Source organism: Bidens hawaiensis, unplaced genomic scaffold (genome assembly GCF_021521415.1).
Source record: "Bidens hawaiensis isolate Kalapana, Puna unplaced genomic scaffold, B.hawaiensis_p1.1 tig00419516_1, whole genome shotgun sequence".
NCBI lineage: Eukaryota > Viridiplantae > Streptophyta > Magnoliopsida > Asterales > Asteraceae > Bidens > Bidens hawaiensis.
Genome location: NW_027504887.1, coordinates 221,889 through 237,625, shown reverse-complemented (window position 1 = coordinate 237,625; position 15,737 = coordinate 221,889). Strand labels below are relative to the sequence as shown.

At 32.4% G+C, this 15,737-nt stretch overlaps 1 protein-coding gene and 1 pseudogene across 2 annotated transcripts; both read left to right on the top strand.

Moving 5' to 3' along the window:
- The first annotated feature begins 167 nt into the window (after positions 1 to 167).
- On the top strand, positions 168 to 1,808 carry LOC143609235 (nuclear/nucleolar GTPase 2-like; annotated as a pseudogene). Its single transcript, XR_013149385.1, has 8 exons — positions 168 to 182; positions 361 to 462; positions 545 to 649; positions 742 to 870; positions 953 to 1,093; positions 1,178 to 1,278; positions 1,377 to 1,434; positions 1,536 to 1,808. The product of XR_013149385.1 is annotated as a nuclear/nucleolar GTPase 2-like (transcript).
- A 10,160-nt stretch (positions 1,809 to 11,968) lies between these two features.
- LOC143609244 (uncharacterized) lies at positions 11,969 to 13,359 on the top strand. The gene is made up of 2 exons (XM_077084051.1): positions 11,969 to 12,559; positions 12,952 to 13,359. Exons 1-2 carry the CDS (start codon positions 12,108 to 12,110, stop codon positions 12,956 to 12,958), a joined length of 459 nt encoding a protein of 152 aa, XP_076940166.1. The 5' UTR covers positions 11,969 to 12,107; the 3' UTR covers positions 12,959 to 13,359.
- The last annotated feature ends 2,378 nt before the right edge of the window (positions 13,360 to 15,737 follow it).

Sequence of the window (15,737 nt, the reverse complement as noted above, 5' to 3'; positions counted from 1 at the left end):
TTTCACTTTATTATTATTAATCGTACGAACTGGGTTTTGAGATGTTGAGTTCTGTGTAGTTTGTCTGTGCTTGCTGTATCAAGTTGGTTTTTCTTCCATCTGTGTGTACCCACCGCTTTTCCACAAAACCTTAATCATAATCAGAAATGCTCTTTTTCTCTCCCTCTATGTGCGATGTGATGGTCGCTTGTCGCCCCTGTTTGCCTACTGTTGTCGGGTTCAATTTCTGAACCCTAGGTGACGGTGGTGTGGTGGCCTGGTTAGGGTTTCTGATGTAAAGCCCCGTGACTGACGGCTGTGGGTCTTGTTTGCTGTTTGAGGGAATGAATTGATAAGTGGTACACATGTTTCTGATTACAGGTGTTGGATGCTAGGGATCCTCAAGGTACTAGATGTTATCATCTTGAGAAGCATTTAAAAGAGCATTGCAAACACAAACACATGATTTTACTGTTAAACAAGGTAACTGTGATCTATTTCTGTAACTAAGGTCTTTTTAACAAGGTAACCATGATCATTAAATTTTTTACTCGCATTTGTGCAGTGTAATTTGACCCCACCATGGGTCACAAAAGGATGGCTTAGGGTACTGTCTAAAGAATATCCTACTCTCGCGTTTCATGCCAGCATTACTAAGTCTTATGGCAAGGTATGCTAATTGTTATTAGTTACTCATATGTATATGCATGATTTCTGCCATTTTAGTTTCTGTTTGATGATCTTTTGTTAAATTGCTTACAGAATTCCCTTCTATCGGTGTTGAGACAATTTTCACGCTTAAAAAGTGACAAGCAAGCTATATCGGTTGGATTTGTTGGGTACCCAAATGTTGGAAAGTCGTCAGTAATTAACACGTTGCGTACGAAAAATGTAAGTTCATTATTTCTTTTTTTCTAAGCATGTGGAGGTCTTAACCGAACTTGATTATATTTTTTTGTTTTCTTTTATGAAGGTCTGTAAGGTTGCTCCAATTCCTGGAGAGACGAAAGTTTGGCAATATATAACACTTACAAAAAAGATATTCTTGATCGATTGTCCTGGTGTTGTTTATGGAAGCAGTGATACAGAAACTGATATTGTTTTAAAGGGCGTGGTATGTGAATTTTAACTTTTATCATAATAACAATTCACTTTCATTTCAAAGATTTTGCTTATGCTTAGTGTGTTATATTTGCAGGTTCGAGTCACGAATTTGCATGATGCCACAGAACACATTGGTGAAGTGTTGAACCGTGTCAAGAAAGAACACCTTGAAAGAGCATACAAGATAAAACAGTGGTATGCCTTATTTTTCCGATATATTTGTCTCATAAAGAAGTATTAGTATTTTTAGAATTGCAAATTCAATTTAAATTTTATCTGATTTTATGTCACAGGGAAGATGAGAATGACTTTCTGGTTCAGTTATGCAAATTAACAGGCAAACTTCTAAGGGTAACTTTTTCTCTCTATTCTCCAATGGGTTAAACATGTGAAAGTAATTTGCTTTATTCAAAATGAGTATTGTGATATATGTTTTATGTTTGAATATACAGGGAGGTGAACCTGATTTGATGACTGCAGCAAAAATGGTTTTACATGATTGACAGAGGGGTAAGATACCCTTTTTTGTTCCACCTCCAAAGCAAGACGGACCAGAAGAAGCTGATGTGGCGAAGGAAGATGTGGTGGTTGACGAGGACAAAGATTTAGCAGCAAAAAGAAGCATTGAAGACATTGTTTCCTCACAGCAGCTAAAAAATGTTCCTTTTCAAGAGGATCTGTTTACTGAGAATGAGCTAAAGGGGGATGCTGCAAATGAAGTTTGATCATAGGTTTCGGTTTTCTTGCATAGGTTTTTTTGGTAATTTTATCTGGTTTTAATGATCTGTTTTACTTTTTGGGCTATTTATGCACTGGCTGTTGTAACCAATTTATGCACCTTTGAGAGTGATACTTGACTAAAATTTTGTTTTATGTGTTAGAACAAGTTTATATTCAATTGAACTGTAACAAACAAATGCTCCTGAATAGTTTGATTATAAATTATTATTATAGAAGGATTTGTGGAATTAAGGCACTGTGCTATACAGGCGTTTAATGTACATGTTTTTCCTGTCACATAAGTTGTTTCACTTGTATACGGGTGTTTAAAGTTGAGTATTTCTATGCAAATGGGCGTGATGATTCCCTTGTAAATGAGCGTTCGTCCTTGCTTGTCCTGGTAATAATAAAGTTGGTTCCTTCTAGCCTCACCCATAAAAAACATATAGAATAAACATAGAATAAATGTATGACAACGTTGTCTCGCTATATTAAAAGCTCCACTATCCTCAAATGAAAGCATCTTCATGACATAATAGTTAATATGCTCTTCTGCGTGCCAGTGGTTAAAGAAAGTGAACCGCAAACCACTGCTTGCTGCTGTGGAGAAAATGAAAGAAGGTAATTGGTATATTAATCAATGCATATTTTGGTTGGAATTTATGCATCTTTTTATATATTTTTTATTTTTTAATAAATATTTGTTATGAAAAAACTACTTGTGCTAATGATAAAGTTGATATAATTATCTGTTTATTTCCTATGTACCAAATAAGAGAAATGATTCTCAGCTATATTTCTCTACTGAAATCTCTGTACTACCAAACAGAACAGTCAATTCTCATTCTCCAGACCAATTCCCTTTCTCTGCAATTCCATTTCTCTATTCCATTTCTCTACAATTCCATTCTCTGTACCAAACACCCCTAAGTGTCTCCCAATTTCTCTCTCATTAATAAAAATAAATTTTTTGTGTAACTTTTTATTTTATTTTATTTTTTAGTAACACAAAGGGTCTACACAGTTGATCCGGTTTACTAGTCTTGAATTGTCTTCATTTTGGCCAGTCAACTATGGGCCAATCTATTGAACCGACAAACTGGATCGGTTTTAGATTGGGTTTACAAAAAACAAATAAGCCCCATCATTGAAAGCCGATTCATGACAACAAATAAGTTCATCATTGAAAGCCGATTCATGTGTGATTGCAACCCTCATGAAAGTGACATCATTGAGTTTGTATGATGGTAGAGGAAAACGACGATAAACATATGATAAACAAAACTGGTTTCGATCCCTATGTTCTGGTTTAACGGTTTTTTAATGGTTTGGATCGTGTTGATTTTAAAAAGTTATATGTAGCTAAGCTGGAGTTTATGGATGGTTTCATAGAAGTGTGTATAAAATGCGTATGCTGTATAATTTCCACATGTTAACCTAAAATAAGTTGGTCATCTCAACATATTATAGCTTGGTTTGCCGGTTTTACTGGTTTGAATTGAGTTTTAAAATAGTCAAAACACTTCATGTTTTGAAGTTCTTAAGTCACACACGAAAGAAAAGGTTACAATTTAGATTTATAAAAATGGTTTCGATCGGGTTTGAAGTCGCTCAAAACCTCTTGGTAGAAATTATTCCTTTTGCAATAGTTTTTGCAACATTATTTTCTAGAGAATATCTCACAGAATAATAGACAAATGATGGGCAAATGATGGGAGGAGAGTCCCGGCCCGACCCTACCATCCGTCCATTCTAACCGCCTTTATAAATTGCCTCTCCATTTTGTCATAGTTAAACATATAAACTACAAACATACTCGTTACTCATTGGGCTAATTTGAAAAAAATAAAATAAAATCATAATTAAATACATATGTTTTGACAACTCAAATTAAAACAAACGAAATAATTGTATATAACTTGTTAATTTAAAGTTTATTCAAATGGATTATCATCACCAAGGACCATTTTTGTCTTAACCATCTACTCGTTGTTGCCACCTCCACTAGCACCTTCACCATCACCACCACCACCGACCCCACCATCATCATTAACAAGGGCACCGCCGCCGCCGACACGTTTGCTGCCTCCATAATCGACTCGTCGTCACCAATGATACCACTGATAGCGCCGTCACCACCGGCACCAGGGTTACCTTTATCTCAATCAGCATCACCGCCACCGATTTCTGGCACTGATAGGGGGTGAAGTCCCTCTCTCACATTACAACTTGTTCAATTAGTGATATTAACAATAGTTGTTTCCTAAATAAGCAAATCAACGTATTTAAATCATTTTATTTCACTTATAACTTATAAATGCTCTCATAAGGAGTATAGATAACAATAATAGTAATAAAAAAAACCCGAACATTTCTAAACAACTAACACTGTAACCAGGGTCGGCCCAACTATATACCCAACCAAAGCTAGGACTTTGGGCCCTTAAAAATTTAAGGCCCCCATTTTTAGAAGACTTATTTATATAAATTTTTACTTTGATATTGTGAACGGAATGGTGTTCTGCTTATAAAAATTAACTCTAGTCTCTAGTACTTAAAGTAACCTTTATCTATCATTAGTCTGTTCATTATCCCTATTTTTTAGTAATATTAAATTATATTATGTATTAATTTAATGACTGAGTATATGTTATTAAATAAAAATAATTATTTAAGTATATGTAGTAGTTCTTAATAAGTGATCAAAACTTGTTTCGGGTTTATAATTGGCATTAACCAACTTGTTTTTCTCGAAATTAAAATGATATATGTGCATAATAATTGCAAACGTAAATGTTGAAAAGAACCAATGTGTGTGTTGTTGTCCACATGATGTTTCATTATTCTCCGATCAACTTGCATCATGACGTGTTTTAACATATTTAAATTATTGTTGGTTAAGAAAAAAAATTCACGTGTTATTTTATATTATAAAATAGAGTATCTAAAGAGAATTGAAACTATTTTAGTTAAAAATTTAACCTATTCATTTAATTGAATGTAAAGAGGGATTCATTTTTTTTTAAAAGCACAACTCTAAACTTTTTAGAAAAGGCCCTCGTTTTTTTACTCGCTTTAGGCCATCAAAATCGTTGGGCCGGCTCGGACTGTAACAGCTACGTCAATTATATAATTGACAGGTTTTTATAAGCAATCACAAATACCCCTACTCCCCTAGTTAAACCATTGTCAACATAAAAACTAAATGAAATTTATTTTTTCACAAAACTGAATACATGTAGTTGGCGAAGCTAAAATTGTTTTGTAAACTTTATATGAAGGAATTGAGGGGACCGATGGTTGCCCATACGGTCTTAACCCCGTACCCGACATCATTTTCATGGATAGGTGACCTACTAGTGTCCTTACGAGTAAAAAAGCTATGATCGTTTTAACGAGATAATAGTACTAGCTCATGATTATTTATTTAAATGAATTTATGTACGTTTAGATCCCGGAACATATTTTCCCCACTAAATTGCCGAAAACTCATTGCCATTTGAACATGGGTTGCATATGCTTGGGTGTAGAAAAAAGGTACTCTTGACAAATACATGAAGAGGAACATGCAATGCACCATACTTATCAAATTAATATCTATTATCCTTTTCTTTTAATATACTAAAAGGTTATGCTATCTTGTATACCAAGTATTAGTAAAAACATATAATAATGTTCAATAATACAGGATTCCAAGAGAACCCAAAGGTTATGCTACCTTATATCATGTGTTAGTGCATGTGTGTTATGACTTATGAGTGTGTGTATTAGTGTTGTGTGTGTATGTGTATTAGTTTAAAAGTGTATGCGCGTGTGTATATATGTGATGTGTATGTATATGTGGCACTAGCTAGCATATATAACAACTTTATAAATTAAATTATATTGTATTTCAAAATGATAAATATAGATTATATTACATTTGTAGATGGATATTGAGAACTATATATATTGATGATTGCTAATGATCATAGTAGACGAACAATATTACTTCACACAGTCACACATTATATTACATTTTCAGATATTACACATTAATTAGGATGGATAATGAGTAATATAACAAAGGAACGTGTGTGCTTACGAGTGCTAATGCCTAGGCGATGGCGTCCTACCAATGCTTTCTCGTTATCCACATTTTTTGTGCCATGAACTCCAATGACTCGAAATGACATATATGGTTTAGCTCCACATTTCGAAGCTATCAATTCCAATACTGACATCCCATCATGATATAAGATATAAATGGCAATATTTAAATTCCGAAATGCCTAATTTCAATTGACTCGCTAAAATGACTTTCAACGTTAGCTCGCTTACGTGTTCTCAATAATTATGTACAAATTAGGAATCTTCTCTAGTAGTCCTTAATTAGAAGTTTATTGTTATGTGAAAAAATGTGTTATTTTCAAATTGTACAGTTTCCGAGTGACTTAATGTCACAAACCACTTAAATGTCAAGCCCTTTAAGGGACACATGTAAATAATATTTGGTTGTTCAAGCCCTTTAAGGGACACATTTAAATAATATTTGGTGGTCTAATAACAAATTGGAGGTTGGGTGTTCAAGCCCTTTAAGGGACACATGTAAATAATATTTGGTTGTTAAAAAAATATATGTAAATCGTCATCAAACAGCCGTCATTGGTAAATGGTCGTTTGAAATTTGTAAGAATCTATCAAGGATACCTGGCGCTGCTGATCCCTCAATAAACACTTGGTAAATTCGTTTAGCACACCTGACACCAAGTTTTTCGGTAGAGTATAACCAACGATTACCTACGTACGGGACCCACTTTCACCGATAGAACGAATACACCCAAAGATGAAAGCCCTCTGCTTTGTAGTATGCATGTAATAGTGTTTGAAATTGGTTAAACCAGAAACCATCTATGTTATCAGTTCGATCACCAACCGGCAGATTAAACACAACCAAAACGACTGATCTTAAGCAAATCCATAATAACCAGAGGAAAATGATTGAAACTATATATAATAATAATAATAATAATAATAATAATAATTCCCGTTCTTTTCGATCGTTTATGAGATCCAGTTGACATGATTACGGGCAAAAGAAGGGGAGGCCCGTTTCCAAGAATCAGCCATTTGTCAACATTTCATTCGAATAGTTTCAATCCAAAAAGTGTACATTTAACCAAACCATGTGAGCATCAATACCTGATTTCCTATTTTTTTTTAACTATATTTTCACGTGCATTTATGCTTGTAGCCATTTAATATTTGCTAAGAAAAAAAATGTTTCATTTTCATGAATGCAATAAAACATAATGATTTGATTGTACTCGAGTCAAACAAATATGTTTGAATGAGATGTATTGATTAACGCCATTATGAGAACATGTGATTGATGTTAATCATGTTATATTCATACAAATATAAATTTACGTATATATATAGATCTATAAATCAAGACAAAATCAATGGGTAACAAGTTAAAAATCAAATAAACGAAATTTTGCTTCAATTCAACATTAGCAGTACAATCCGAAATGATCTAAGTTGCTACAATTTTGAAATTGTTAAATTCGTTGCTCTTGTCAAGAAATGTATAATGTTTATTTTCCATTCTTTTTGGACTAATATTAGGGTGTAATGGATACAATACAAAGTGACAAACTTTGCCTTCACCTTATAACCGAGTTGTCTTAAGAGATGATGGGTTCAAGAAATAGGTACGTTGGATTCGCCTGATTTATCTAAAAATATATGTATTTGCTTTTGGTATCAATATGGTTGGTCTTCATTTTGAGTGGACTATTTGATAAGCTTGATTTATTATGCGATAAGAACGATTAGCTAGGTTGCAAGATCCAACTTTTTAAAAGGATGGCGAAGTTTTGCATAGAAGTATATATAGGTATTTAACATTCAGAATAGAGAGAAGAAAAACTTAAAAAGGAAAATAAAACAACCTAGAATGTGATATATATATATATATATGTTCACTATATTGTACAAGTTTTATGAACTCAACCAGGTTTGGACAATTGTTACAAATATTTATGGTTTGTTTTAAACTTATTTTAAGCACATATGAAATACACATTTAAAAATGAAGTAAACACTAACAATTCTTAAGTCTTAAATAACCAACACAACACTCTGAACAATAGGAAATGTATGCCTCTAGAGGATGAAAGGGAGATAATCAAGTGAGTCAGTGTGAAAATGATTGCTAAAAGAAACACTATTTCAACGACAATCCACTAGATATGTAACCGATCTGGATAAATTTTGAAATCATGACTTCAAAATAACTTTAAACTTCTATCATGCATCACGTTGAAATTTTGAATTAGTATACTTATATATTAATCAAATTATTATCATCCAATAAGTATCAATGCCACTAAATTAAGGATCTAGTGGTTGGAGAAGTAGAAGCATAAGGAGTTAATGGAAGAAGTTGAGATGAATTATTGATCAGAAATGACAATAAGGTAGTGATATGGTTAGGTTTGACCATTGACCCACTAATTGCATGGTCAAACATCTACAGCTCATCCACATTCCACTATCACTTTAGTATCATCACTAGTTTCTTTTCACTCTTGAGGCTTGGATTTTTCTACTTAATATATGGTATTATAGTTTTGTGATATAATATATTTGGTTGTATTTAATGGATATGTATTTAAATTGATTTTATAGATTTAGAATCACCATTAAATTATAAGATTAAAAAATTTGATTTGTTTACAAAATTTTCTATACAATTCTAAACTACTTTTTATAATTTATATATTATATATGTATTATCACTATTTGGTTTAATCTATTTAAATACTTTTATGACATTACTGTTCTTAAACAAATTTTTATGTAACAAATTAAATGTAAGTATCTTTATTAACAACAATAATATGAGTAATTAATTTTATATAATGTACTTAAATATATTAGCTTTTAACGTATGATTTTCTAAAATGCCTATTTATATATATAAAAAGTAAACAATCTTAAAGCTATATACATAAACTAATAATTTGCTTCGGAAAGCCATCAAGTTTAAAGGAAAACCAAAAATCACTAAATGTTAATTTATTTATGAATTGCGATTTTTCAATATTTTAATATAATAAGCTAATACTATATAAAAGTCAAATAAATAATATCAACTGGTTTTAAACATATTATGTGTTTAGAACCAAATCTAACTATATAAGTAACAACTTGTTAATAACACATGTACGTACTTTAATAAATAAATAAATAAAAATATAAACTTTAATAAATATGCATTCTAAAAAATAAACCAATTAAATAATAGAAGTACTACAAACATAAAACAATAGGAGTAAAAGTACAAATAAAATTTGATTTTAGGTGTGAAAATTTTTAAATAATTTAGTACCTTTACTGTTACATTATCAGAATCTTTAACACAAGTCTGAGTCCTCAATGATGATTTCCATAGTTCCAAGTTCATATTATTCTGGCATTATTCCTGCTTCAAAAGAAAACATTTAACATTTTTTTTAACCAGTAGACCCGTCTTTAAAGTTCAAGGGATCATTAAAATCAACTCCAGCTACTGCCAACACCAATCGAGCTAACTCTAATAGATCTTGTATAGTCCGAGCTGTATTTAACCTTAACTTGTATTCCACTAGAATTATCTTCTAGTGTTGAAACTAAGGACGTGATATTCTGACCAAATATTAGCATTATGTCATTTCAATACTGACTGAACACCAGTATTAGCATTTTGTGATACTGGGACAGGTAAGTTTGATGCTTACGAATGACCAATTGTGAGACCTGGGGTTGAGGTCTTACAGTTAAGGGGTTCTTTACATAGGTGTGAATTGATAATTGATCTATTACGTATTCCCTTTGGTATTATTGAAAATCAAATACGGAAATATGGAAACAAATTAAATTCAGTATTATAACACAAGTTGATAATACCAAGTACACACACATATTCCATAAATGAAACTAGATGTTGCATTCGGCGCAGCGCGCCGATGTATTATAAAACTAATAATAGAAACAATAGAAATTACACACTTTATTTTACAAAAAAGAAAAAAAAATAACTAAAAGTTGGCTCTCGCAAGGTTCAAAGTCGCATTAAATATAATGCAACACAACAGCTTTACCACTACATCATCTTAGTTTTTCGTTGTTTGATTTGGTATGAAATCTATAAATAAAATACATAGGTCTATTTCTATTTTTGAAAAAAAAAACCTAAAAATGAGCCAACAACATGAAGAAGAGAAAAAAAAAGAGCCAAAGATAAGCCAAGGTCCGAACTCAGGTGTTATAGATGGCAACAACATAACCATACCACCACACCACCTTTAACTTATGTTACTTTCTTTTCTTTCAAATCAATATATACATAAGGTTGTTTCAGAATATTTAAAAAAAGAATTCAGTGGCTAGTTTAGGTTAGTTTAGGGGTCTTGCGTATTACTAGCCATTTGGTAGTACGGCACGTGTATGATTATGCGTAAACTTTTGGGGTCTTGCTATGTGTTAGTGGTTAGTTTGGGTTACAAAAAAATGAATTAGTTTATAACAAGTAATTTTGGTGTTAAAAATATATACTTATACGCCTTTGGACCCCTATAGGCATTGTCAAATATAAGTGGGTTAGTTTAAGTTACACAAAATCACATTCTTTCATTGCAAGTCATATTAGTGTCATATACATGTGTATGATTAATTGTACACTCATTGGCATTAACACGCCTTGCCATTTGTTAGGGGGTTAGTAAACAATTTACACAAAACCATTTATGTCATGAAAAACATGCTCAAAGGGAGGGCATGGACTGAGGAGGGTGATCACCGCAGCTCAATCTTTCGAGAGACCTATAATTCTAAAAAAAAAGAAATATTTTATATATAAATTTGTTTCAAAAAAAGAAATAGAGTGCACAATTGCGATTACTATTTACCTAGACAAGCAACCCCATCCATTACCATCGGTACTAATCTACAATTTCACCATATATAACAACTTTACGTTCCTGGATATTAAAACTAAGATAAAACTAATAAATAGCTAGATATGTGTGCATATGCAGGTAGAACATGTACATATAGGGGACAAACTCTTGGTCCATGTCTGTCTTCAACCCTAGATCGAACTTGGAATCCAATCCGCTTATTATGTCGATTCTTTATCTACTGACTCCTAGACAAAGGATTATGGTGAGAGCGAAGGTGATGCGAGTCCCAGAATGGAGTATTTCAATTTCAACAAACCTGTTGGCATCGTATTAACTTACTACATGACAGATTTAACAGCACATTTCTGGATCCGCCGGCCCACATACCGCGCCCAAATGTTTATCTTACAAGTTAAAACACACGGGGTTGACATTTTCAGGCTTGAAAGACGGGAGATTACCAGTTTCTCACCAAGCTACTGTTGTTATTTATAAGCATCATTACGGATTGAGTTAGCGATGGAAATGCCGTCACAAATGGTTCCCTCTTTGAAAAGCGACTACACTAAATTTTGACAAGAGTCTTATAAAAATCTTATCTTCATATTACTGACGGACTTTCGAATTACTTTTTCCCATTTTTGTATTTAGGTGGAATCCGCGATGATTATGGTGATTATCCGTCGGTTAAAGCTATTTGTGTGGTACGTATAGTGACATTTTGAGATCATCCGAGTATTTTAACATCATATGTATACTAAAACAGTAAAACTACTCTATAGCTAATTAAGGTATGCAATATTGCAATGTGTACAACAAATCTCGATAAAATACTACATTGAACCTTTGTTTTTCGATAGATGGATACAAATATATTTTTGCATCTTAAAATTTTTAGAGCGTTTTTTTTGTCCTTAAGTATGTTGTTTTATTGAACCTGATACATTTTGTGGGATCCAGTACAAATAAAATTAGCATACTAAACATACAAATAACTAGAGTAATTACAGTTTTGAACTAGACTAATTATGTTATAAAAAACAATATAATGTAAAATAATTACTCTAGTTCAAAAATTATACTGTAATAATAATTACTCTAGTGTTAGCATAATTAGTTTAGTTATTTGTGCATTTCTCACAATTAAAACATTTGTATTTGATCTAAACTCTATACATTACTATTTATGGAATCCAAAAATACTTGAATACATGGTCTTCACATGTATTATTCTTAAAACAAATCATAAAGATAAGAAGCATCTCTTTGTATAAATAGGAGCATAAACATGTGAGTTGCAGCTACTTATAGAGTTTAGAGGAAACAAGAACTACTGTTCAATTCCTCTCTCTTTTTATAAATAAAATTTAAAAAATGGCATGCTTAAACATGCAAATGAATGAGCAACAACAAGGTGGCTTCTTGGGGCCAAGAATCTCATTTTCAAATGATTTTGTTGACACCCAACAGACAACAGCAGCCAATTTGAAGAAAAACACTTATACAGAAGCTCCTGTTTCTTCTGAATTTGAGTTTTCTGTGCCTTGTTTTGCTTCAAATTCTGCTGATGAACTCTTTTTCAAAGCCAAGATTCTGCCATTAAAAGAAAAGGCTGTCACAACACTTAGAGATGAGCTCCTTGCATCTAATGATGATGATGATGATGATGACATCTTCTTTCCAAAAAGCTCAGGGTGGTGGAGATTTGGAAAAAGTCAAAGTCAAAGTCTAAATCTAAATCACAATGGCTGTTTGGCAGCAAAAAAAGGTGATCATAAGAATCATGGTGGTTTGGAGACCATTGATGAAGCAAACCAATATCTCAGGTTAGCTACGTTATTATATTTTCTCTTTTAAGTTTAAAATATCACATTTGTCATTTCAAAAACTAAAGTTTTCACACAAACAAAAACATTATTTGTTGACATGATTTCATGTTGGTACATTATTTTTCGGTTTTTTTACTCATTATTTTTTTATTAATCTATTTAATTATAACTTTTAAAAGAATATATTGTTACATTATATATAGAATGATATATAAGAATTATATTACACAATATGCATGACGACAATGTATAAAACTTGTCAAACACGCAAAAAATCAGAGTTTTCGAAATCTTTTCACACATTGATATATACCATCATGAAGATCTTGGGTCCATAAATTGTTATTATCGGTCTAACACCATATGCATGAAACTACTTGATTTTGCAGGAAATGATTGCTATGATGGCGATGAGCAACAATTACAAGTGACAGGGTGGATTTTCTGTTTTTTACTTTAATCTATTTATATTTGTTTTAAGTTAATTATGAGGTTGCTTTGTGGAGTTTTAGGGTTTTAAATTTGGTCATAGATGTTCAGATCCGTGTGTATTCATATTGTTCGATATGTTACGATTATAGTTAAGTGATTTCAGTTATATATCGACAGTTTTTTGTACAGGATTTCATTGGAAAGTTGTTTGTACTTACGTTAGAAAGTTGTATTGATGTTTATCGTTTGTGTATCACGATTGTTTTAAGAATAGTCGGTGTCAAATAAGATTTTATCCTTACACGTTAAAATTAATACGTGCGTGAACAAATTTCATGTATATCTGATTTATGTTCGCGTATAATTCCAGATGTCTTGAAAATTAAGTATCTATCTTACCCATATAAATTTTAAGATAATACACTATATACTTCACATGAATAAATGTATTTAATAGAATATAAGAATACATGATTATTGATAGTCTTGGGTGTATTTCACATGTATGAAATTTTTTAATGGGAAAAAGAAGTTGGATCAGTTCAGAATTCAGATCTCAATCTCAATGGTCAATAGCATTAAAAGAATAGAAACTGATCTTTAAAGATTGTTGTTTCCTTCAATGCCCAGAAATCGCTAGGAAGCTGGCATTTTTCATATTACAAGAAAACTTAAAGAACATTGATTGATATCTGGATAATAGTAAATAAATCTTGAATACAACTGTTAAACCAAGAATGGTGCCATTACTATAAACACACTTGTACACACATGTTGATTAATTAGGAATCTTGATTTTGGGAGTGAAGACTAGGATTTAAAACTTACACACAATGGAGTAGATTATTTATTGGAGTACTTTAGAACTAGGAGTAGGGATAGATGGGTGTGTGTAGCCGTTAAAAAAAAAGATGGTCCAAAAACAAGTCGGGTGACAACTGTTTTTTTTCCAATTAATATGGAATTTCGTTAGATTATATTTGTTGCAATATCTCATTAGTTCCTGTGTTTCATAAGTCAGTCGTAAAATTCCTATTGTCATATAACTTTATGGCTAACTATACACATCACTATTAGAAAAAAAGTATAACTGATTTTTTAGTAGTTTGTCGGTTGGTTTAGGTTACGACGGGCATATTTATCAGTAACTTTCTGTCACTCACTGTTTTGAGTCGTTTGTCGGTAAGAACGGGTTGCAATGGGCATATCCGTTAATTAGTAATATGCCCTACATATAACAACGAAAATGTTATAATTTTTTTTAACTGACGATTAATCAATTCAAACCACAAAAAATGGGATATTCGTTTTCGTTCGATACCTATAATTTCACATATTCTTTTATTTTGTGGTTACTAAATGTTTGAATTGTCAGTTTGAGAATTAAAATCCGTCAAATTAAGTTGGTCTTGGAATCCTCGTGTGTGATGATCCAGATACCCCATGTGTACTAAAGAAGTGCACGCCATTTGCATGACTGTTATTTAGTTGTAATTCTCGAGTGAAATCGAGCTATGAAATACACATTGTAAAGATTAGGTTTCCTAGTCATGAGTTAAGGAACAAACATGGTAATGCGTGGGTCATGATCATCAAAGTCACTTGTGATGGAAAAAAAAAGTAGTAAGCATGGTAGTGTGTGGGCTTGTCGGTTTAGATTTGCAGAAGTCTACACAATAGGGAGTTAATTTGTGTACTAGCTAATTGCCTTAATACATGTAATAACGGGTCTGTTTATTAACTTTATTTATTGGTATAGAATAATAGATATGTGGTACCAGACACATTGATGACATTGTGAAATATCTGGAAACGTAAGTACACAAATATTTATTTTGTAATTGCTAGAAATGTAGCGTATTTTTGTCATACACATGTCTTTTAATGCCAAAATGACTTGTTATGGTCTAATGTGAATTTTGTATACTAAAACCAACTCACTAACATATTACAAGGCCCATTAGTTTACTAAATCAGCATAAATGTCTTTTAACACGCCAAGTGACTTTGTGCACCATAAACTAGCTCACTATCACATTACAAGGGCCAGAATGTGATCATACGAGTCAACGACTCATTTAGTGGTTTTCATAAAGGATTACCGAATGATTTTGCGACAAACGTGTTTTCGGCATTTTCCATTCTTCGGCATCATCAATTATCGTTGTCATCATGACCATAATTCGATAACCAAAATCGTCATCAAATGTTTCCAATGTGATTTAAGGGGTGAATTCGATAACCAAAATCGTTTCTCAATACAAACGACCTCCAATTTCGTTTTTCATTTTCACAAACCTCTCAACAAAACATAAATTCGGAACGCAGGCCGGATCCAGCAAGTCAATGACATCATGCTTACCCTCCTCCTATCCCACTGGCATTTTGGGTTGAGGCACTTCATACCGCTTGCTACCTTCACACCATATTACGCGTCAAACTCCTAAACTTTCAAACCTCAACATCCACTTTATATCTCAAACACCAATCCTATGATCGCCTATAAGTTTTTGGATGTTTGTGTTACCCGAACACCTCTTCCACTCGTCAAAGTTGAGTATAGGGGTATCGCAAACGCTATCGCTGAAAAAAGGAGTTGGATATGTAACCTACTGTTAGAACTACCTGTTCCAACCTGCAAGGCAACTCTAAGTTTTAGTTATATGGTATATGTTGTTTGGTTGTCCAAAAATCCTGTGCGGCATCCAAGAACAAAGCATGTAGAGCTTGATATTCATTTTGT

Bases quoted from the DNA above. Each gene is read 5' to 3' on its own strand.
- LOC143609244 (XM_077084051.1), top strand. From the start codon at position 12,108: ATGGCATGCTTAAACATGCAAATGAATGAGCAACAACAAGGTGGCTTC.